The sequence below is a fragment of the Macrobrachium nipponense genome, chromosome 48 (genome assembly GCF_015104395.2).
Source record: "Macrobrachium nipponense isolate FS-2020 chromosome 48, ASM1510439v2, whole genome shotgun sequence".
Taxonomy (NCBI): Eukaryota; Metazoa; Arthropoda; class Malacostraca; order Decapoda; family Palaemonidae; genus Macrobrachium; species Macrobrachium nipponense.
Window position 1 is genome coordinate 14,790,715 of NC_087223.1, and position 24,705 is coordinate 14,815,419.

At 36.7% G+C, this 24,705-nt stretch overlaps 1 protein-coding gene across 6 annotated transcripts in view; it reads right to left on the reverse strand.

Annotated features, from left to right (window-relative positions):
* The window catches only part of LOC135205053 (actin nucleation-promoting factor WASL-like), a 250,054-nt gene that overhangs the window by 79,446 nt on the left and 145,903 nt on the right, over positions 1-24,705 (reverse strand). The window contains exons 1-3 of one of the 6 annotated variants that reach the window (XM_064235321.1): positions 20,522-20,537; positions 9,884-9,985; positions 9,084-9,283 (exon numbers count right to left, since the gene is read on the reverse strand). Coding sequence is in view for 2 of the 6 variants with exons in the window: in XM_064235318.1 (XP_064091388.1) it covers positions 6,723-7,166 (444 nt within the window). In the remaining 4 variants the exon portion in view is untranslated. Of the gene's footprint in view, positions 1-6,722; positions 7,524-9,083; positions 9,284-9,883; positions 9,986-16,175; positions 16,254-20,521; positions 20,648-24,705 lie in introns of those variants that run through there. The other 5 variants (XM_064235323.1, XM_064235320.1, XM_064235319.1 and 2 more) reach the window with 5 other exon arrangements.

Here is a 24,705-nt window from a genome sequence, read left to right on the forward strand (position 1 = left end):
GTCCGTGTCGCTCCGTGAAACCCTTTTTTATTATCTCTCTTCAACCACTGAAACCATCAAACAGTATAATAACTATTAATTTCTATTCTTTAATCTACCTTTACCTAATGGAGATACTGACAGTTTTAATGAGACATATAATGACATTATAAAAGAAAAGAATTTTAGAAAAAATGTTTAATTTTGACGAGAGTTGATTAATTTCCTATTTTATGATATTTAATTCACAAATATTTTTTTTTTTTATTAAATGTATTGCATCACTAAGTTTTTCAATTTGCAGCATCATTTTACCAACAGAATAAAACAAATGCAAAATTTTTGTGAATCGTAAATAAAGAGTTATCAGCTGACGAAATACAAATGGCGACTGATACTTTACGTTCAGGAAATTAAGGCTGCACTTGTTATAGCCTAGAACAGCTATACATTAAAAACAACATAACAATAATAAAAGATTGTCATGGTTATATACAAAAATAAAAGTTCGTAGACTTCTGTGCCTGTGTGGGCAAATCGGACAGAATGCCGAGGGTCCTATTCCTAGAACTAGAGCCCCCTAGAATCCGTGGTCCAACTCCAAAGAATAGTTCCGCCTGTAAAAAACAGGTCTGAACATTGTCAGGTAGATGATGGTTCTACTACCACAGTTCCCACTAATTAGCTTCGGATTTCACTCCACTTCAAGCCATGATATATTTTCCCATTTATCAAATTTTGTAAATTTTGACAAAGGTGGAAAAATCCACAAATACTAATTCTAAAATACGTATATAACAATTATATGGGACTCTTGGTTTCAAATCTAGGAAAATTCTAGAGGTTCGAGAGCCCCTCACCATATCAAGGTTGGCCCAAAGTTGAGGGGGACAGCACAGTAATAAGACCAGTGTTAATATATATGGATCCGAAACATGGGCTTTAGAAGAAAAGAGGAAGTAAAGCTTGACAAAATAGAGACGAGAATGCTGAGATGGATTATAGGAATATCGCTGCTTGAGAGATTGGGACATGATGAAATAAAAAGGGCAGGCTTAGTAAAGATTACAGAGGTGATAGAGAGGCACAGTTGAGATGGTATGGGCATGTGTTGAGGATGGATGATGAGCAGGGAGTGAAGAGGGCTTAGGAGGAACCTGTTAGAGGAAGAAGGTCAGGAGGGAGACAGAGAATTATGTGGCACGATAAAGTGAAGGAAGATAATGTAAGGATAATGGTGGGAAAGAAAAGGCAACAGAAGGTTAGTTTGTGTCTTTGGTGCTTGATTGTGCACATGAGCCCTATTTTGTGTCAACAGTTTTTCTTTATTGCTCAGTTGGTTATTAAGTTTAGTATGTCTTAGTTTTACCAGACCACTGAGCTGATTACAGCTCTCCTAGGGCTGGTCGGATGGATTAGATATTTTTACGAGGCTAGGAACCAATTAGTCACCTAACAAAGGGACCTACAGCTTATTGTTCAATCCGAACCGCATTATATCAAGAAATGGATTTCTATCACCAGAAATAAATTCCTCTACTTCCGCGTTGGCCGAGCTGAGAATCGAAATTTGGACCACTGAATTGGTAGCCGAGCGCGAAAACCACTTGTCCAACGAGGAGAATGATTGGTTATTAAAATGCACACCCAAAATCCATAAAAAAAATAACCATAACTTTCCAAAGCCTTTTCTTCTAACTTCTGGCAAGCCTACAAAAATGTCAATATAAATATAAGAGGTGTGCATACGTATTCTCAACAGCTTTAAACACTTTTAAAACAATTTTCTTCTAACTTCTAGCCAACAGTATACAAGAAAGTGTCCATGAATATGAGAGAAAGGTATGCATACTCTTGATAACAGTAAACAGCCAGATCAGTTAACAGAAAACGATGAAAAATAAAAATACAAGAAACCTCGGTACCTGGTTGTCAAAATGCAACCAAGATCGAAGGCATTTTTTGTATATAGAAAGAGAACTTCTAGTTGTTTTAAAGACAAAATGGAAATTGCATCATGTGAAATAATTTTCTCTTATTTTCTTATATATTTTCATTTTATTTAATCTTTTATTTTTTTTTTTTTATATTTCTAATTCTTTTGTTTAATATGCACACTGGGTTTAACATATTGTACTGCCACTGTTTTTCAAGGAGGGATTTTAAAAAATTTTCATTTATTATAAACCTTATTTAATGTACATAAATCATATTGTCTTGATGCACACGTTACTGTATATGGTGCTATAATGCTGTAGGCTAACTAAACTGCAGAATGCCTAGGCTAACTCTGCTTGACATGCGAACAAACTGAATCTGCAAATAAGCTCTTGGAACAGAACTCATTCATACTGGAACTTTTGAGGGACTCAGAAGAATGACTGATGGTAAGTGATTAAAAGAATGGAGATACAGTGTGTGTTAATCAGAGGAATCTCACTAACAGAATATTTGTTGAAGGTAATAGAAAGAATACTTGATGAGCGAGTATGAACAACAGTGAAGACTGCTGAGCAGCAGTTTCCTTTTGCACTGGTTATGGAAGTGAAAGGATCAGGAATGCAAATATATGTGGGAATTGTCAGGAATAGGGTTGCAACCCCCACCAAAAAAGCTTGTTTTTTAGGGAGGAAAATCAAATTTTCACAAAAAATAACCTGAAAAAATCAGGCCAATTTAATTTTTTACATGTATTCACATTCATTGCTTCCTAAGCTAAAAACAACTGCTAACTGGTCTCATATTATGCCCTAGAGCTTGGGTAACCATTGGAAAGAAAAATCTATCAGTGCGAACAATAAAAAGTAGGAAAACTAATGGTATCTTAACCATCAACACTTGAGATTAAGAGCGTTCTGGGTATGTAACTACATTTGTATCATTAGAATTTCAATATTTCACATTTGAACATTGAAATTTTCAATTATCAAACAAGTTTTACTGTTATCTTTCAATCATATCCTGAAACCCTGAGGTAGTGGCGCCAATTATTTCAGTTTCGATGCATTTGAACATGAAGAGAAGTTTGAAAACTTTTATGATTGGGCCACAGTTCCCTAAAAGTATGTGTGAAACACTATGATACAGACATATATGTGCTCAATATCACACATGTTCAACTGAAACTTGTATCATATATGTATCAGATAAGGAAGAATGAAAACTTTTATGATTGGGCAACAGTTCCTTAAAAGTACGTATGGTAGAACCATATAGCATCAATCACTGGATTTGCGATTTCCCTGTCGAGTGTGTGACTTCGGGCAGCCATATTAAAAGGTCTCGGTCAAGTTCATTGTACTATACTCTATTACTATTAATGTTATTTTAATATTATTATTTTTATTTTTTTTACTATTATCTTATTATTATTACTATTGATATTATTTTACTAATATTATTTTATTATTATTTAGTTGATCTTATTATTGTTGTTATTATTTTCATTATTACTGGACCCAATTTCACATGGAAAAATTGACTTAAAAAAACAGATTGGCCTAAGCACTCCAACCATTGTGGTCAAGGCCTAAAGTGCAGGACTTTCTTTGCATACAGTCACCAAGCACTAACTAGATAGTAATGTACATATTCACAATACACTTACATTCACTAAACACTTACACTCACTAAACACACACTTACTTTACACTCATACTTAACATACACTCACACTCAATAACACTTTACACTCACTGAATACTCAACACTCACCAGGCACTCACTATACACTAAACACTCATAAACATTAAATTCACTATATTCTCAAACACTCACTTAATACTATACATTAATTAAACACTAAACAATTGTTAAACACTCACTATACACTAAACACTCATTAAGTACTCACTATAAACTATACAGTAAACTCATTAAGTACTTACTATAAACTAAACACTCACTAAGCACTCACTATAATGCTCATTAAACTCCTAAACATTCATTAAACACTAAACAGTGAATGACTATCCACTCATCACTCAATAAACACATAGACATTAAACATTCACTAAACACTAACATTACAAGACATTCACTAAACACTCAATAAACACTTACACACTAAACATTCACTAAGCACTCACTACACACAAACATTCACTAAACATTAACTGAACCTAAACACTCACTAAACATTCACTGACTACTGACACACTAAACATTTACTGAATACTGACATGGTAAACATTTACTAAATACTTACACAGTAAACATTCACGGAATACTTATACACTAAACATTCACTAAACACTAATCTTCCCTAAACCTTAAACACTCACTTAACTCTCACACAAAACATTCACTAAACCCTAAACACTTACTGAATGCTTACACACTAAACATTCACTAAACACTCATTAAACATTCACTGAATACTTACACACTAAACATTCACTAACATTCACAAAACATTCACTAAAACTGTGTAAGTATTCACTGAATACTTACACAAAAACATTCAATAACATTTTCAAAACATTCACCAAACCCTAAACACTTAGCAAACATTCACTGAATACTTACACACTAAACATTCAATAACATTCATAAAACATTCACTAAAACCCTAAAGACACACTAAACATTCACTGAATACTTACACAATAAACATTCGATAACATTTACTAAACCTTAAACACTCAGTAAACATTCACTGAATACTTACACACTAAACATTCACAAAACATTTACTAAACCCCAAACTATACATTCACTAAACACTTACTCATAAACATTCATAATCACTTATTCACTAAACCCTAAAAATTTGCTAAACGCTTACTCATTAAATATTAACGATAAAAAAATTCATATTCGCACTAATCGCTGTTCAATTTGCGGGTTACCAGACCTTTAAAAATGGCCACAAGGCTTTGCAGCGCCGCCCTGGTGGAAGACCACTGAACTATGTAGTACTGGTATAGAGATTGCAACTCCATGTATATACGTACCCTCTATGGGTAGAATACGTAGTCTGTATCAACAGAGAAAAATCATGTTAAAATAGATAGCATAAAAATCCTTATTTCAACGAAAACTCTAATCCAGAAAGGTGTGTCTTAACTCTAACTATATGTAAGGTCTTTAAAAATGGAGAAATTGGATGCAAGAAAAAAATGCAAAAAGCATGTTTTTTTACTGAAAAAAATAAAAACATGAAATGAATTTTTTTTTCACAACCCTAGACAGGAATCTAAGGTAAATTGGGTAAATACTGTGGTTATGGTGTCCAGCAATCAGAGAGGGGCTAGGTTATTTATACAAGTTAGAAGAGGTCTAAATTTAAAACAGAATGAGAATTACAATTTCTTAGAATCTACTTTAAGCCAGGAGGAAGGGTGAGAAGCTTACAGTTTAAAGTAGGATAAAGACAGCTAAAAAGGAATGGATACTAAGTGGCGGCAGGGGTAATGTGCGACAAAAAATGGCAAAAAAAAAACTGGGAAAAACATCTACTTCACTGTAATCAGACTAGAGATAATGTGTGGTTCAGAAACATGGCCAATAAGAAGGAAAGAGGCACAAGTTAGAGTGAACAAAAATGATGCTGAAATGGATTTTGGGATCTCGCTGCATGAGAGGCTGGCAACTGAAGAAATCTGAGATGCTGGTGTGGTCAAGATTAATCTTTAATAGGAATGAAGGAGGGTTTGGTGGAATCTGTTAGGGGCAGAAGGTAGCGAAGGCAAAGGATTACAAGGTGTGACAAATACAAGAGGGATTTGGAGGAAGTTTTGGCAGAGGGGGGATGCTTTCCACATAAACATTTGGAGAAGATGCAATAGGGCAACCAACCCTTGACCTTACAGATAGCAGCAGGGATGAAGAAAAAGCACTGTAATTTGGCTTTTTCAGTGTTTTCATATTTTATTTGTAAAAAATTTTGTGCTCAGATTTGTTCCTGTTACTCATTAGACTCCCTAGCCTTGCCTAGATCACATTTCTGCCTTCAGGTTCAGTTTTCGATCTACAGGTGCACTTGAAATTCCTTTTTTTTTTCAACTGTTTCTTATCCACCAAGCAAGACTTGATTCACATTCCCCCTCCTTTGTCCCTCATTGTTTATTCTCAATCATGCTATTGCCTTTCTTATTTTCTCAAACAAAATCATACCATACACTTCACTTGCATACGTATTTTGAGACCCGTTTGCTAATTAATCTTTCTCTATATCTACCCACCCTTTGCTTACCTCTCTCTTTCCGTAAAAACATGCATGAAATGAGTTCTATGGAATACTAAGATTTGTGGCCAGATTAGGTTAGGGAAGTCATATTCAAAATCAGAAAATGCTGGAGATATGAAGTAAAAGGAACCCAAAAAAGGCTTAGATCTCAAAGACTGAGATGGATTGGATATGTGATAAGAAAAGATGAGGAATAGATGGTTAGATGAGCAGTAGATGTATGAACAAGACTTGAAGGAGAGCACACAAATTCATGGAGTAAGGGGATAGACACAGACCTACATGTGATGGTTCTGTATTTTGTGTTTCATATCTTCCTTTCCTTTAAGCCTTTTTCAAGAGCAATGGCAACGACTTGCTAAATTCCTGGGAATGGTTGTCAATTAATACAACTAAAATTACTTTGAGATCATGTAGACAATGACAAAGTAGGTACATATTACTTGAAATTCCTTGTTTTAATAAAACCTGTAAAAATGAAGTCTCTTTGTGATGTGTTAATATGGAACTAACTGATTTTGACACATCTATTTCTAAAAACAGAATAACAAACCTGATATTTTAATCTTTGTTGGTGCATTCCTAATCGTATTCCTAATTGGAGCTGAGCCAGGTCCAAGAAGGGAATTGTCTGAGAACGGGGACCCCTTTTTCTTCTGGGTGACATTCCTACGCTTGCTAAGGTCTCCAGACTCTGAGCAAGAAGTCTGACTAAGAGTGGTGCATCTGCTTGTTCACCATCCCAGTCAATTTCCACATTATTCCTACAGGCTTCTGATGTAGCCTCAGACCTTCGGTAACCTAAAGATATCTTTAGCCCATCAATCACATCTACCCCCATCATTTCTTCCCTTTGTGATGAACTTAACACTGGGTCACTGAAACAACGGCGCATCTTTCTTAATTTTTCATTATCAACACAGATTTTGAGGCCATCAACAGAGTCCATTCCTGTGATCATTTCAGGTTCTGGATGGAGCTCACTAATTTCCTGCATCTTAAATGCACTAGAGAATTAAAACATTTCACACAAATTTGGCACAAGAGAAGGAACAGTATAAAGGTATCTTGAATGTTAATAAATGTACTCAGGCAGTCACATGAAGAGTACAACTGAAAAATTCAAGCTCAAAACTATGTAAGATACTTCAAATTCAATTCAAAACAGCACAACACCAACAAACGTCCTCAACCATAACAGTATAATGTGTGGCAACCATGTCTGTGTTAGCCCCAAAGGCAGTATCTGTGGTTTTCTTATCTAGGTGAAATAATACATGTTTATCATCATCTATGAATAAATAGGATGATTATGAAAGAGAACCAAACAAAAACCTACCACAAGATTAAAAATACTACCCTAAAATAAAAGGACTTTAATATTTATGAAAATGGTATAACAGAAAATATACAAAATGTTTAATACCATTAGTTTGGAACTTGAGTAGTTAACTACTCTGTGTCTTTGATAACAGACCATGCCTAGTGAATACTTAGACAATTCCTGAAAATATTCAACAATAAGAATATAAGGAGCAGATTGTGTTTAAGTCATAATGATGTGTGAAAATAATCACTGGTAATTAAAATATAATGTAAGAGGGTTAACATAATTCTTGATATTGTATATGAAGTGATCATATCATATCAACACTTATAAATAGAATTAGCTTTGATATTCCTTTTAAAAGCGTTCACCTACTCTTTAAAATTACTTGCCTTAGCCAGAGTGAAACCATTATTAAAAACTAAAGTTACTTGTGATGGCACATAAAAACAACCATAATCTCCCTTTCTTAAAATATCTGGTCTTCCTAACATATTTATGTCCTCACAGCTTGGATAGGACAAAAGACCTGGCCATATTCCATTCGTAAATTGAACTGGCAAGGATGGAGTGTCAAACACTGGCAGAGAGGAACTATAGTTTTGCAATGTGAAGGAAGTGCCCCAAAAATTCCCACAACATCCTGCAGATCTCTGGGCAGAGACAGATCAACTGCAAGGATTGATCTTGCCTCCTTTACATATCACTATATCACACAGGCTTTCCCTAGATCAAAGCTGGAGACTGTTCCTTCCTCATTCTGGAGATATGCCACCAAGGTGGAATTGTCTGATATTTGGCTGACAACTTTGCCAGACACTGCCTTGAACTGAAGCTACGTCTAACAAGTGGACAGCCCAAACTCTCTTTGGAGGCATCAGTAATGAAAAGACGTCTAGAGTTGGTGAGATGAGAGGAACGCCTTTTGGTAGGTTCCAAGGGTCTTGCAACCAGGCAAGGTCTGTCAATACCTCCTAGGTGGATGGAACTGGTGGATTATCCTGAAGATTTGAAGCAGAACACTTCACTTAACTGTAACAGAAGAGATCTCAGCCTGAGCTGTCTATTGATACTAAGCTTCCCAAGGGACTTCAAGATGTTCTGGCATTCTATGCTATAATTCTAGAGGGGGCAAGGAATGGCATAGCAAGTCTATAGGTGGCTATGCACAAATATATCATACGGTGCACAATCCTCCTTAAAGGGTTCAAGTCTAACTTGTCCAAGTTGTTGGGAAAGCTATGTACTGACAAAGATTGAGAAGGTAATTGAGGTGACTGCAAAGTTTTAGGGCTGAGGTAACATGAACAGCCTGATGCAACACCTGTGGCCCATACAGCACAGGAGGCTCCTAACACAAGTGAAGGCAAATCCAGTACTTATACTTAGGCAGGAAGGACCTGTGCTAAAGATTACTGGGAGGTGTGACCTGATAGGAGTCAAGATGAGCTTCCTGGGTTGGAATAGTCTCATGCGCAAAGACCTCTATGCATCATCAGATAGGTCATGAGAGGATAGGAACTCTTTGTTAGTAAAACACTGACTTGTATCTGCACATGATGGAGATTTCATATGTACAGTACTCACTTAATCCATGCAAGCATTGAAGCAGTTGAACCTGGGAATCAGTTTCTCGAAGGATTGCCATGAATGAATGAATGAAGAGGATGTGAAGACTAAACCCACATCCTTCTACTATACGTAGCCTGACTAGATAAAAATGTCATTAGCTTCCAAAGCCAGCTTGCAGAAAACAGGGTGACCATATTGGGAAAAACAGAGAAAAGCTGTAATGAGAATTTAGTTATTTCTATTAATCAGTTTTAAAAAATCTTAAAATTAATTTTCTACTGCTAATCCATGAGAAGTAGAATCTGTGCATGACATATGTTCACTATATTTGATCTACTCTGTTGTGCACTTTTGTTATGCTTAAAAGATTCATAGTCATAAATACATTCGAGTGTTTATAAAGTACTGCGTACCTGTTATAACAGCAGTGTTTGCATGTTTTCTAACATGCTTTATCACCTGTCTTTTAACCTTCTGCCATACCTCTCAAAACTCACAAAAATAAAATCACATTTGTGTTGAGCATTTATCTCTCAAATAGTATTTGGCAGAGTAAATCGATCTAAAAGAATAGTATTTAATGGTCCTACTGTACTCTTCTTCAATATGATCATGACACCAGAGAACCCTAGACTAATCAATCAATCATTCTTGAAGGTGTTATATGACATTAAAACAGAGTTGACCTGCATATACAATCACTAGATCCAGACAAGAAACTAGCCAGTCTATGTTTAGGGTCCTCAATATTCAAGATATTGACTATTCCTCAACAGTTTAAAGCAAATTGCCTAAAAAGAATACTAAGTATTTACCTCTGCTTCAAACTGGTGGAAGAAAGGTTTTGAAACTGAATACTTGAAATGATAGTACAGTTCCTGTTCAAACACACAAGACTCGCCATCAATATCAAACACCTGAAAAGAAATAAAATAAGCCATCTTTAGCCACTGGCAGAAATACTAAAAAAAGAAAAAATTTAATTATTTTTCATTCAAATCTATTACCCAATTAAAGCTACCAAGGTAACACATTTTAACAAGTACGACAAAATTGTTCTTTTTACACACCATGGAGTGTGCCAGCGTCCCATGGTGACTAGACTAATACAGGCAGTCCCATAAAATCGGCAATTTATGGCCCCATAACAGGACGAGTTATCGGTGCCATAAATGCCATTATGGCACCATAAATTACTGAGTTTTGGTTAATGGCAGTATTTGCTTATCAGCACACCCCCGGGAATGGAACCCCTGCCAATAACCTGGGACTGCCTGTTTCAAAGAAATATCTTTTAGCCTGGTCTTGTGGCCGGGTATTATGCCATAATGATAAACACTATGACAAGTGACAGAGTATAATGGACTCAGCCATTCATAACTATTATATGCCAAGTTTCGGTTAATGGTGCCTCTGTTAGGTATGTTATGCGCCAATAAGCAAAACTCGGACCTCATGGCACCATGAATCGCTGATTTAAGGTGCTAGACAGCCCAATAAAACCGGATTGCCATTAACAAAGACCGCCGATAACCGTGGACTGCCTACATAGAAACCGACCTTTTTTTTGGAGAGCACATTGTCGGTGTAATACACGATCCTTGCTAGCCTTTTTATGAAAGCAAAAATTGTTAAAGAATTTGTCATTCCTTTTGGAAGTTTTTGCTAAAAAACTGATCCACAATGTATTATTAATTTAGTTATTCTACCATTTCCTGGCATTGACTTACATGAGCTATTAGCCTAACCGATTCATTGCAAATAATTTAAGACATGGTAACTATTGTTTGTAGTTTGTAACCTAGGATTATATAACATAAAGGTGATTTAAATACAGTGTGGCCCCCATATTCGCGTTCTCCAGATTCGCGGACTCACACATTCGCGGATTTCTCTGGGGAACATTTCCCCACATTATTTGCAGAAAATACGAGCATTCGCGGTATTTTTCTATGAGAAATATCCACAAATTCGTGGTTTTTTTTATCAATTTCATCATAAAATGCACTTTTTGTGATAAAACTATTAAAAAACAAAGTATGAAAATTTTTAGTGGTTTTTCTTGAGTTTTAACTAACAAAATAGGCTGTTTTTAGTGTTTTTACAGGGGTTCCAAACATTTGCGGTTCTAACTATTCACGGGGGGGTCTAGTACGCATCCCCCGGCTACACAATTTTCATTTTATATGGCCTGCATATCTGGCATGACCTAAATAACCAAGGACTAGGTAATACCGAATGTTCTGAGTGGTAAACTTTTACTAAACATCCTATTAGACTAAATTGTTAGCCTAGACCACGTAACCTAAGACTGGTTGAAAATTATTCTAAAAAAATTAGACGTACAGTAAATGCTAATTTATTCAAACAGTAAAATAATAACCAAACAAAAAGGTTAGTATTGGTAGGATGGTTTTATATAGCCTAGTTTGTCTGTAGGGCAACATACTAAAGTATTCTGAACTTAGCAAAATGACTCGGTTTGCTATGACTTGGTAGCCTAGCCTATATGTAAGACTACAAACTAGTACAGGCAATCACTGGTTATCAGCGGATTCAGTTAATGGTGAGCCAGTTGTAGGCGCCATAACGTGCTGAGTTTTGGTTATCAGAGCCATAAGGTGCCAATAATAAGAGTTATGGCGCCATAACACACCTATAGGAGGTGCCATTAACCGGATATTGGCACCATAAATGCCATAAATCACCAAGTTTCGGTTAATGGCGGCTTTCGTTTATTAGCACCGTGCTGGGAATGGAACCCCCCCCCCAAATAACTGGGGACTGCCTATATATTCACGGTTCAAAAATTACTGGGCTCAAATTAAAGTAACTTGGTTTATGACTATGTAGCCTAGCTAATCGATAAGGCTACATATTAAAATCTTGTCTAGAATAAGTAGTAGCCTGACCAGATTAAGTAGGAATCCCTTTTTAAAGTGAATAGCCATCTATTAGCCTAGAAACAACATGGTTGAGTATCAGACAAGAGGGTAGACTATGATATATATAATAAAATAATGATAATTGTATTTATTAGGTTTTGATTAGCCCTAATGTAAGCAGTAGCTTTTATTACTTGAGAATCATCTAAAAAATCCTCTATGATTAGCTTAACATAGATTATACTAGAGATATTAACCTAAGCCATAAGAAAAATTCGCTTGGGTTAGTTAAACTGGTTAGTGATAAACTAGTCTGAGTGGTATTGCATGGTATTGTAATTATAAGTAAAAACTTGACATAGCCATTACAAAAGGTCAAGTTTACGTAATACAGATGTAGACAGGTTTTCAAAGCTAATCTGAACCTCAAAAGGTTTAAATTAACATAGCTATTTTATAAAATGTACTAAAACTGTACACTTGTAGTCAAGTTGACCTGTAAAATGAGATCTATTAGTAAATATTTACAGGTGTCCATGATTAAAAATAATTTATACTCAGTAAATTTTCTAATAACAACATGGAACCAACAAAGTGGCCAGTTCAGATTACAAGTCTTACAATCAAAATGTGACAGAAACTCCAAAATCCTACGCTGATGCTGATAATCCTTGGCGAGATGTCTCAATGGGCATTTTCTCTCCAGACGGTAAGTATCTGATAAATGAAAGACCATGATAGAAGTTGCACATGTTGAGTATAGAGAAAGGGCAGCATTTCCTAATACAGAATGGCGCCCAATACCACCTTTGCCAGACATGGACAAACCTCAATAGGAAACTATTCTCTTACCTGGGAATATAGCATTGAAAGCTGTAAAGGAATATATATAAACTCAATTTCAGTGGCTGGGAATGTGTTGTGATACTGTTCATGGCCTTTTGTACCTCCCTTCAAAACACAGAACAGAATAAGGAAAAACCTCAAAAGGTTCCCAACACAGCCCATTGATTCCAGACGGCAGTTAGAACGTATGATGTGTCTGCTGCAGTTTGCAATAGTCAGATTGCAACTGAAAAACTTGAAAAAATTTCGGCTGTCACATGCAAGAAAAGAGATGCGAGACAAACCTCACAAAATGAATCAGAAATTTTGGGAGATACTTTGGCCATAAAACCAGAAGGAATCTCTGGCAAAACAAGTCACCCTGATCCCTCCATCTGTAAGAGCAACAATACAAATAGATGCTGCATTGACAGGTTGGGGAGGACAGTGGGAGGATCGTCAGGCGGCGGGGAGGTGGTAAGCTACTCTAAAGAATTATCATATAAATTTCCTAGAGCTGATGGCTATCTTTTTCTCTCTCAAGAAACTCAAACTCCTAGAAGAGACACATTCTGTTGGTTCTAGACAACACGACAGCAATGTCCTGCATCAAGAAATTGGGATCATGCTCACCTCCTCTCTATATGTTAATGTTACCCATCTTTCGGATAGCACAGGTGCAGAAATGGCATTTGTCTACAATTCAACTTATAATAGCAGACTCTGCCAAGGAATATGACAGCCTCAACAGAGTCGACACTGGACAACCACTCATTTTAAACAATAAACAACCTACTTCCACAACCGTAAGTGGACCTGTTTGCCACATACATACATATATCTATATATATATATATATATATATATATATATATATATATAATATATATATATATATTATATATATATATATATATATATATATATATATATATATATATATATATATATATATATATATATATATATATGCAACCGTAAGTGGACCTGTTTGCACATACATACATACATATATATACATATATATATATATATATATATATTATATATATATATATATATATATATATATATTATATATATATATATATATATATATACACACACACATATATATATATATATATATATATATATATATATATATATATATATATATATATATATATATATATATATATATATACAAAACCGCAAGTGGACCTGTTTTGCCACATAACATACATACATACATAATACCATACATACATACTACATACATAACATACATACATACATACATACATACATACATACATACAATATATATATCATATATATATAATATATATATATATATATATATATATATATATATATATATATATATTCCGAAGCAGCCTTCATAACCTGATTTTTTCGTATCTCGAACCACCTTTTTCATGTAAATTGCCTAATTCGTTCCAAGCCCAACAAAAACATCACAGTAAATTTTATAATAAAGCTAAATTGAGCAATCAACAATGAAATACAACAATTTGGACCATTCAATACCTAACATAAACAATACTATACTTGTAAATAAAGTGTATTAGTGTACATGGTACAAGAAATACTGTACGTAATTATGTAGTAAAATGTGAAACCTTACCTTTTGAGTGAGGTGATCTCCGAAAGTGGCGACAGAGGGGGAGGACAAATGGGAGAAAACATGAACACTTAACTTTACGAAAAACATTAAAAAATGGCAGAAAACATTAACACTACAAATGATGACAGAAAACATCAACACTTAACTTTACAAAAACTTTAAATTAAATTTCTTTTTTTTTTCTTTTATTGATTTTTACATTTTTTCTTTTTTTACTTTTTTATACTTTACGTTTTATACAAAATTTCAATTTCTTCACCACCGAATGGATGCCAGTCCGTTTACGGAATGTATCAAACCACCCACGAGAAGCCTTGAAGTCTGGGGTTGCCGTCGATGTCCCTTCTCCTCCGTCGTCTTCAGCCTGGGCAATCCAATCCCCGATAATAGCGCTGGCCTTCTGGAAGATTGCCGTCTTGGTTATCGTATCATGAGCAATTTCTTTGTCCTCAATCCATACAAGAAGCAGCCTCTCCATCTCATCATGCACGTGGCTGCTCTTGTTGGACAAAATAGTCACACCCTTGGAAGGTGTAGCTGCTTTGATGGCTTCCTTCTGCTTAAGGATGGTGCTTATCCTAGACGGATTTTGGCCGTATTCCTTAGCAATCACACTCAACCGCATGCCAGCTTCATACTTTTTAATTATCTCTATTTTTGTCTGCATAGAAAGCATCTCGTATTTGCTTTCGTAACTAGAATTTTTCGTAAGCTGGGACTTTCGTATGTCGAGGTACCACTGTACAATGGGGTTGCTATGAAACAACCCTATCCATTGGCTATGTTACTTAAAGGAATGGATAACAGCCAATCTCCAAGGAAAATATCTCATGGAGAAAAATCAATTGCTTTTGTCATAATATGAGTTCTTGACACACTCGTCTGTCCTGTGCATTTCCTACCTGAACCATCATAATGTCTAGGTTATTTCTATCATTTCCTGGGCCTTCCTATAGGTCTTTTAGTCCTATTGCAATTTTCTAGTACATATTGTTCTGACCAACTGTTACCCTCTCATCATGTCCAATCCATCTCGGTCTGTTTTCAGCCTCTTAATACCACGCCTCTGCCAGTTCTTCATTTGTAGTAGTATTACAATCTTCCCATCTTACTCTGACTATGAATCTTACCTGTTATAGTTCCAACTTTCCAATTCACCTCCATTTTCCTTATCTAATATACTGAAGCCAAATGAGAACCTTTGATCAGCTTTTTGGGATATAGGTTAGGCTAAGTTTGGTTGGATTATGTCATCAGAAAACTTTTGTACAAATGGGAACAGTAAAAAACTGGATCAATGAAACCAAATGCGAGACCGATAAAAATTCACACAAAAGAAAAATCTGTATTAGTAACTTATCAGGCTTCTTAACTTGATCAGCTATAATAATAATTATTAGCTAGACTACCTTCATGGATGCAAAGACTTTTAGATAACTCTTTAATAGAATGTTAAAAAAGTGTAGTAAAGTTCAGTTTTGGCTAGAAACTATGTGGACTACTGTCAGTTGTGAGATTTCTTAAAAATATGAAGCATAGGTTATTCGTACTACAAATTGTTTGTTATTTATCAGACTTATCATATGACCAGACTTGCGGAGCATCTGGTACATAAGAGGCGATACTGTTATTGAGAAAATTCACACATTTGAACTATTCACCTATTTATGCCATAACCTCTAATGAAGTAGTACATCATAGATTTGTTGGAAGATGCTCAAGTTTACCAATAATAAATATAAATGAACTGAAAGTTTAATGCCCTACCTAATGAAAAATAATATTTCATAAGTGAAAAAATGTACCACAATGCAGTCTGTGTTATCTTAACACAAACAACTGCTAATCTGTAACTGATAGTGTTTGTAATCCAGCTTATCAGTACTACGCACTGCCTGAGAGCATGCTACGGGAAATATGTGTAAATTAATAGTTACCAAATATTCCTATCTATATGTGTAATAAACCAGCATTACAAAATAATTCAGAAATGTTTAACAATGTCCTGAATAATGAAAACAAGTAGCTTGGCATATTTCACGGCATATTGTGACATAGTATGCTATCACATTATATTATTAAGAGGTTTAACAGTGAGTTAAAATAATTCGCTTATACATCTAGCCTATAGGGTTTGACTTTACCATTCACAGTATTTAGATTTTCACACTTCTTGAAAAAAAAATTCATATTTCACACTTCTGTGAAATATGGAAAAAAAATTCATATTTCACACTTCTTGAAAAAAAATTATTAATGGGATAGACTGAAAATCCTGAAAATTTCTACAAAATTTCCTCACCTGATCTTAAGCTAATTCATTTCAAGGAGCTGGAAGGATCTCTATAATTTCTCATACAATCAGACAGACATGCATTATGAACCTGTGACCTCACTATATTTCTATTATACTCGCTCTTGATTATAGCTTGGGTATTCATATAAAAATAGTTAAGGTTACTTAAGTAAAACTTTTTTACTTCATTAGTTTGAGATGTAAAAGAAATCTTTATTTATTATTATCATTAAAAGATACTTTAGCCTAAGCTAGAAAGATAATGGGTGTGAATAATCATTTTCACAAAACCTAAAAAACAATTTATTAAGTTCCATGTCTTTAGACATGGCTACATACACTTTGACAAACAATGAAAATATAAAATGTTCAAAGTACAAGTAATCCCTCAATTATCTGGATTAATGGCAAGCATACTGCTCATGAATGAGTCCAAGCTAAAACCATGGTGAAAACCCTGGGAGACACCTGTGAGGCTTTTGCCAATCCAAATCAACAACTGTGTGACATTCCCACTGCAGACAAAGTAGGGGTATTTCTAAGACTTCTGTTAGTTAAGTACTATATGGAAATGAACATTCCTCATACCTATCAAACACAAGATGAAATACAGTACACATACAGCAAGTGCTGTTTCCCTCTAATGAGTCTGTTACACAAACTCCAGCCCCAGTTGCCTTCTTCACTATAAGGAGATGACTGTAGTAAAACTGTGAAGTCTGGTCCTCTACAACTTCTAGCACCCTTCTTCGTCATCACCCATAGCTCCAACAATAGCAACAGAGATTTTGGCGAATCTGGAGGGAAATAATGGGACAACATCAGTGTAACAGAGACAAGAAGGTGGCAGTCATTGAAAGGAATAAGGTAACCACACCAGAGGGCTAAAATTATCTAAGGCTCTGCTCCATCTCTGACACATTGCACATTGGCAAGACAGACATCCTTCTTTTCTTCTTCCTCTCCTTTCCCTTCCTAGCCATAGTAGGGAAAGGAGGGCAAAGGGGTTGGGAAGGTTTCCCTCAATTTATAGATGAAGAAGACTGTGCTACTGGTCTGGCCTTGGAAGAGCAGGCTTCCTTCCAACCCTATAATGTAAAAGCCTAGAGCCACACCCAAAGGTTCAGCTACAGGTGTCCTCACCTCTGCTGAGGGTTCAAAAGACACCACGTGGCCATAAATCAGAGTCTTGGGAGTTCAATTTTCCCTTCTCCACTGCTGCTTCCATGTTACCTTTGGAAAAGAGTACAGGAAAGCCCAACACTGAGCAATTCCTGGGATTTCCTCTTCCTCAAGGAGAATGATAAAGGAGAAAAAGAGGACAGGCAAGCAATTGACAACGATAAAGACGAAGAGTAAGGAAAAGCCTTGCCATTGCTATGGTCACAGAAGCCTCAATCAATGCTGCTAAGGCATCTCCTACAGTAGTAGGGAAGTGGTTTGCTTGACTGTTGGATTGCAAGGAACCCTCTTATCCTCAGATCAGACTGTTAACCTGATTAACAGCAAAACAAGCACCTGCAACTACTACAGCAATTAGAGCAACTGCCTCGCTTTCTGAGTGGACACTAAAGAAAGCTCCACTGACAATAAGCTCAAACAAGGAGGCTATGGTTGCTTAAACCATAATAATCAGCAGGCTCACAAAGTAGTCAAGCAATCTCTAGACCAACACTGCTGAAGGGGTTCTGAAGAGGGCCAAGCCTCCAGTAATAAAATTATAAATTTTTAAGTACAGTGGAACCTTGGTTTTTGTACACCCTGGTTTTTGTACGATTCGGTTTTCATACTTCTTTCTTACAAAATTTTGGCTCAGGTTTCATATGTTTCCTCAGATTTCATACAGTCAGAAATGCTCCTTCCGGGGCCCACTGCATGATTAGGCCCCATACCAGCGTCCAAACAAAGCATCCTGTGTTCTCTCATGACCCATTCAGCTTTTGTGGAAGTTGTTTTTCATGCTTTTTTTATTTGAGTACAACTGTAACCCATCATGGGACCAAAGAAAGTTCCAAGTGCCAATCCTTCTGTAAAAATGGCGAGAAACTCTATAGAATTTAAGAGAGAACTTGTAGTAAAGTGTTGGAGGGTTTTGCATGCCGATCCTCCTCCTCCTCTCCTCCTCCTCCTCCTCCTACCTCCTCCTCCTCCTCCTCCTCCTCCTCCTCCTCCACCTCCTCCGTCCTCCTCCTCCTCCTCCTCCTCTCCTCCTCCTCCTCCTCCTCCTCCTCCTGCCTCCTCCGCCTCCTCCTCCTCCTCACTCCTCCTCCTACCTCCTCCTTTCCCCTCCTCCTTCCTCCTCTCCTCTCTCCGCTCCTCCTCCTCCTGAATAGTTAGAACCCGCCAATGTTTGAAACCCCTATAAAAACGCTAAAAACAGCCTATTGTTTTAGTTAAAACTCAAGAAAAACCCACTAAAAATTTTCATACTTGTTTTTGTAATAGTTTTATCCCAAAAAGTGCATTTTATGATGAAATTGATTTAAAAAAAACAGGAATTTGTGGATATTTCTCATAGGAAAATACCGCGAATGTGCGAATTTTCCGCGAATAATGCGGGAAAACGTTCCCAAGAGAAATCCGCGAATGTGTGAGTCCGCGAATCCGGAGAACGCGAATACGGGGGGTCCACTGTATATGTTCCAGAGAGAAATAGTTGAATACGAGAGTCCACAAATCCAGAGTCGCGTATACGGGGAGTTCACTGTATACAGGCAGTCCCCCGGTTATCAGGGACTCAGTTATCGGCAATCCGGTTTTATGGCACCATAAAATTGGCAATTTATGGCGCCATGATGAGATGAGTTCCAGTTATCGGTGCCATAAGGGTTCTTGTGGCGCACCACACGCACCCTTATGGAACGCCATAAGAATGGGTTTCAGTTAATGGCGCTTTTCGCTTATCGGCATTCCCCTGAGAACAGAACCCCAACCGATAACGGAGGACTACCTGTACCCTTTTTTTTTTTTTTTCTAGAATCAAAGTTATTTATTTCTTACTACAAACCTGTAACATACAAAGACTTTAATTTTCAAAAGAACGAAGAAGAAAGTTTGGCCTCAGTGCCTGGGAAATTTGCACAACACATACTACAGGTCTTGACTGTCAAAGCTACTTGTTATTAATATGGAAATTTCTTGACAAAGAAAAGGCTATCCTAGGCTGTGAAGTTTTCACACTGACATTCATTAATTTAAGGTATAAGAAAAGTACTGAACTGTTTTTATTCTTCATTGTTAATGTTTTACACTAACAATGTAAAACATTAAGGTATGCACTGGAAAGGATAAGTAAACTGTAAGGGTCAACTTAGGGTTCTAAGGGAGCCCAGTATAGGCGAGCATAGAAAAACTGGCCAAAGAGTGCTATTAAGTTGAATATAGAATTTAGGCCTAAGGCTAAGCACTGGAATGGAATTTGGCGCTGAAATGGAATTTGGCATTAAAAGGTTTGAAAAGTGTAGCAGGAGGAAAACCTCGCAGTTGCACTATGAATCAAGTGTTAGGAGAGGGTGGAAAGTAAGATAAAGAAAGAGAATATGAACGGAGGTACAGCAAAAGGAACGAAAGAGGTTCCAGCTAGGGGCCAAAGGCACGCTGTAAAGAACCTTAAGTAATGCCTACAGTGCACCGCATGAGGTGCATTGCCGACACTAACCCCCTACGGGGAATGAGTGCTGTTGAGAGAGAGATTTCTATCACAGACCATAAGCAAGACAAAATCTGCAAGCTAAGCAGGTCGTTAGAAGTCTAATCAAAAGAGAAATTTCTTTTTTACTATCACTATCTTGCCTTGAATAAGAGGGGCCGACATTACCTGGATATAATAAGACTTGCGTGCACTATCCTTAGTGAAAGTGGCAACTCCACAGTGCCGTTTCTGCCACTTGTTATGATGAGGGCCATCTGTTCCAAAGACTTGGACTACTGCTGTGCTTTTAGCCTGTGAAAATAAAATACAAAACAAATTATTGTATGTTTAACACAAAAGACCATACCTTACAATCAGCTATTTCAGAATGAGTTCAGTTCAGAATACAAATACTAAATAAAAAATACAAAACCTCTAAAATAATACGATAAAGGTGCAAAAGATTTGACCATTTCATACCTAGAACTTAAAAATTTGTTGCTGTAAATCTTATGTACCAGGTAAAAGGGCTCACCTCAAAGTGAAATTTGTCCAGATTCCTTTAAAATGAGCAATGTTTTTACAGTGTCGATACACCACAAGTGACTTCCATTTCCTTAGATGGATGGATGGATGGATGGATTATGAAATTTAGGGACAAGCCCAAGCACTGGGACCTATTATGGTCATTCAGCGCCGTAATGGAATGAAATAAATAATCTGATAATTAATGAAATGTAATTGAAGATGATGATAATCTGATGTGAATGAAACTTAGAAACCTTATTTCATTAAAAAAAAAATTATATAATTTTTTTATATTAAAATACAATTAAAAGTATAACTGCATACACTTGTGTGTATTGGGTGAAAGGTAAAATTAAATATTAATAAAATAAGTCAAATTTTATAGTATATATCAATCTCTTTTAAGAGCTTTACAAGATTATTGAAATCAACATCATCTCCTAAAATATAAGGAATGAGTTAAATTTTTTCCCTAAAATGAAAGAAAACCCACCGAATTTTGCTGTGCGGGCAGCACCATACACTGGCACAAACCAGAAATATGCTCAACTGTCAAACAGGCAGCTACAGCGAGCACAGACTGGAGCCTCACTTCCTTCAAGTATAAAGCTGTGTGTTAATCGGGAATGGCCAATACGAACTCTCGTTAAAACAATCTCAGTCCTCCTGTCTCTATGAAACGAAGACTGCCAAAAATTCAAATTAGGTCTGATTGCCTTCAGCTTCTTGTTTCTGGTGAGGAGGTTTGAGGACCATCGCTCCTGCCATTTGTGGTGGATATAGCTTCAATAGGAGACTTCATATCGATGTATGGGAACTTCACGATATCCAGTGATTTTTTATTACATACTCCTTTTTGCTGACTCTATTCACTCTTTTTCATTACCTTTGATCCCTACATGGGCAGGAACCCAGCAGAACGAAACAGCTTTGTGTTTGCAAGAAATTTAAACAAAAGCACTCTTGAGCTTGGAGAATCAAAGGATGTGATGTATTGCAAATATTAATGACTCTCCAAAACACCTATAGAATCCGAATATATGACAAATTTCCTTCTTCTTGGATACCGATGAACAATTGCTAATGCTCTATTAATGGCAGAAAGTTCTGCTGTTATATACTGTAAGCCGAATTTGGTAGTTTTGCAGCCTCACAAGAGTCTTCTGTAATTACGGCTAGCCCAACTCCCTCTCTTGACTTGGAACCGTCTGTATAAATCTTATACGCACCATCATGAGTTACATCATGTTCTAAGAATAAACTCTTTGCCATTTTATCAGAAAGGTTCTTCTTGACCATAGTTTTGTTACAAACTTTTGCTTTAGGGATAAGCCATGGGGGGAATCTGGAGGCAACTAACTGAGAAACATTCTGATTTTTTAGAGTATCATTATTCACTTCTTGATGTAGCCTTACCTGGAAGGGGACAGATGACCTTGGTTTAAATTTCCTATTGTCAAGTTGGCGAATGACCTTATTGGAAGGATTTCGGAACTGCTTTTTATGCGCATTATGTAGCGCAGACCCAGTTCCTCCCGTCGTAAGTCAAGTGGCAGTTGATGGGTTATCTACATACAGACTCTTCAACAGGGAGATGTTCGGAATGCACCAGAAGCAATTCATAATCCCATGTTATGGACAATATTGAGGTCGTTTAAGTTTGCTTTTACAAGCTGAAGAATAAATCTGACACCCATAATCCAGCTTTGATCTACAAAGTGCATCATAAAGTCTTAACAAACATTTCTTGTCAGCTCCCCACTCATATCCAGAGACTACTTTCAAAAGATTAAAAGATGCTTTAATTTTACATTTAAGGTTATCAATATGTTTGGTCCAGGTGAGTTTTGAGTCGAAAAGTCATTCCCAAAAATTTGACATCAGCAGCATATGGTAAAAATAGATCCCTCGAGTTTTAAATGAGGTATAACCTCTTTACGCCTGCTCTTGAAAAGCGGATAGCAACACTCTTAATGGCTGAAAAATTTAAAACCATTTAGCCTGGCCCATTTGGAGACAGAATCAATAGCTTTCTGTAAATATCGGCATGCAGATATAGCATCGTAGGCAGTGCAATAAATGGCCAAATCATCCACAAACAATGAAGCGCAAACTGGGCTTGGAACTTCATCCAAGATGCTATTTATGGCGAAAGCAAAGAGGGTCACACTGAGAACACTTCCTTGTGGAACATCTTCCTCTTGTTTAAAGGGGACGACAGAAAGTTCCCTACTCTCACTTTTATTAATCTCTCGATAGGAAGGAAGGAATAAACCGAATTAAGTTGCCCTTAATACTCATTTTCTGTAGTTGTTTAAGAATTCCATTACGCCAAGTAGTGTCATAAGCTTTCTCTAAATCAAAGAAGACCCCTATTGTCTGACACGGATTGACAAAACCCTGCTGAATTTGGTTGGAGTGGGTCGAGGGTAGATCTACTTTTACGAAACCCAAATTGGAAAGGAGAGAGAAGCTTATTTGATTCTAAGTGCCTACCAAGCGATAATTTATCATTTTTTCCATTAGCTTGCAAACACAGCTTGTTAGTGCTATAGGTCTATAACTTGAACTTTGTTGGGGATCTTTATTTGGTTTTTGAACGTTGGATTATGATGGAAACTTTTCCAGGATCTCCGGCATCAACTCCAGTCTCCCAAATCTTATTAATGATCTTACGAAGGTAGCATTTGGCCTCTTCAGGTAGCTTCCTAAGCATTATATATAAAATAGTATCTTCACCAAGAGAAGTGTCATCTGTTGAAGAGAGTGCTTCATGTAGTTCTTGAAGAGAGAATATGATATTGTTATGATACAATAAAGTTTGTTTCATACTTACCTGGCAGATATATATATAGGCTGTATTTTCTGAATCCGACAGAATTTTAAAAACTTCCGACACACGCAGTGGTCGGCCAGGTGGTTAGTACCAGTTCCCGCCGCTGGGAGGCGGGTATCAGGAACCATTCCCATTTTCTATTCATAATTTTTATTTCCACTGTCCCCTGAGGGGATGGTGGTGGGTACTTGTTTATTAATTATATCTGCCAGGTAAGTATGAACAAACTTTATTGTATCATAGCAATATCATTTTTTGTTCATGAAACTTACCTGTCTAGATATATATAGCTGAATCCCACCGTTGGAGGTGGGAAGGGACAAAATAGAAAGGATTTTGGGAAACAAATGCATGCAGATGATTTACATCTTGGTTCCACCGTAGCATAGCTGGCTTCGTGGTTACTGCCACGTAAGTCTGCTTGTGCTACTAGAGTTGCCAGCGAGGTAGAGACCTATATAGCTGGTGCACTCCAGATGATCTGTCAACAGGGGCGAGACCACGACGTGACTAGACCATATTGACCATACCATGAGGGCTAAGAAGTAAAATAAATATATAGATAAATATATATATCACCACCTGACCAACCTAGCCAAAGTTAAGGTGTGTTAACTAAGGCTTAAGAGTTAAGAAGTCGCCTTTGTCGGCGACTCAACAACAAATTAAGAGCTCTTCCTAACCATTTTCTACAGGATAGGATGGAGTGGTACTTCTTGCCCCCAAGATTGTGTCTGCAGACACGTATGGCCCTAGCGAGCAGCAGATCTCATATGCCATCTTCACATCTCGCAGGGAGTGTGAAGTGAACACAGAGTTGCTTCGCTAAAACATGGTACTCAGGATGTTGCTAAGTGCCATGCTCTGTTGAAATGCTTCCGAGGCCGCGCCCTCACCTCGTGAGCATTCAGATAAAAAAGAAAAAGATTTCAAATCTTTTTTGTGCAAACACAATGAAGGAGCATTTTTGAAAGAACTTCCTTAACACTAAAGCCAGGGTGTTCTT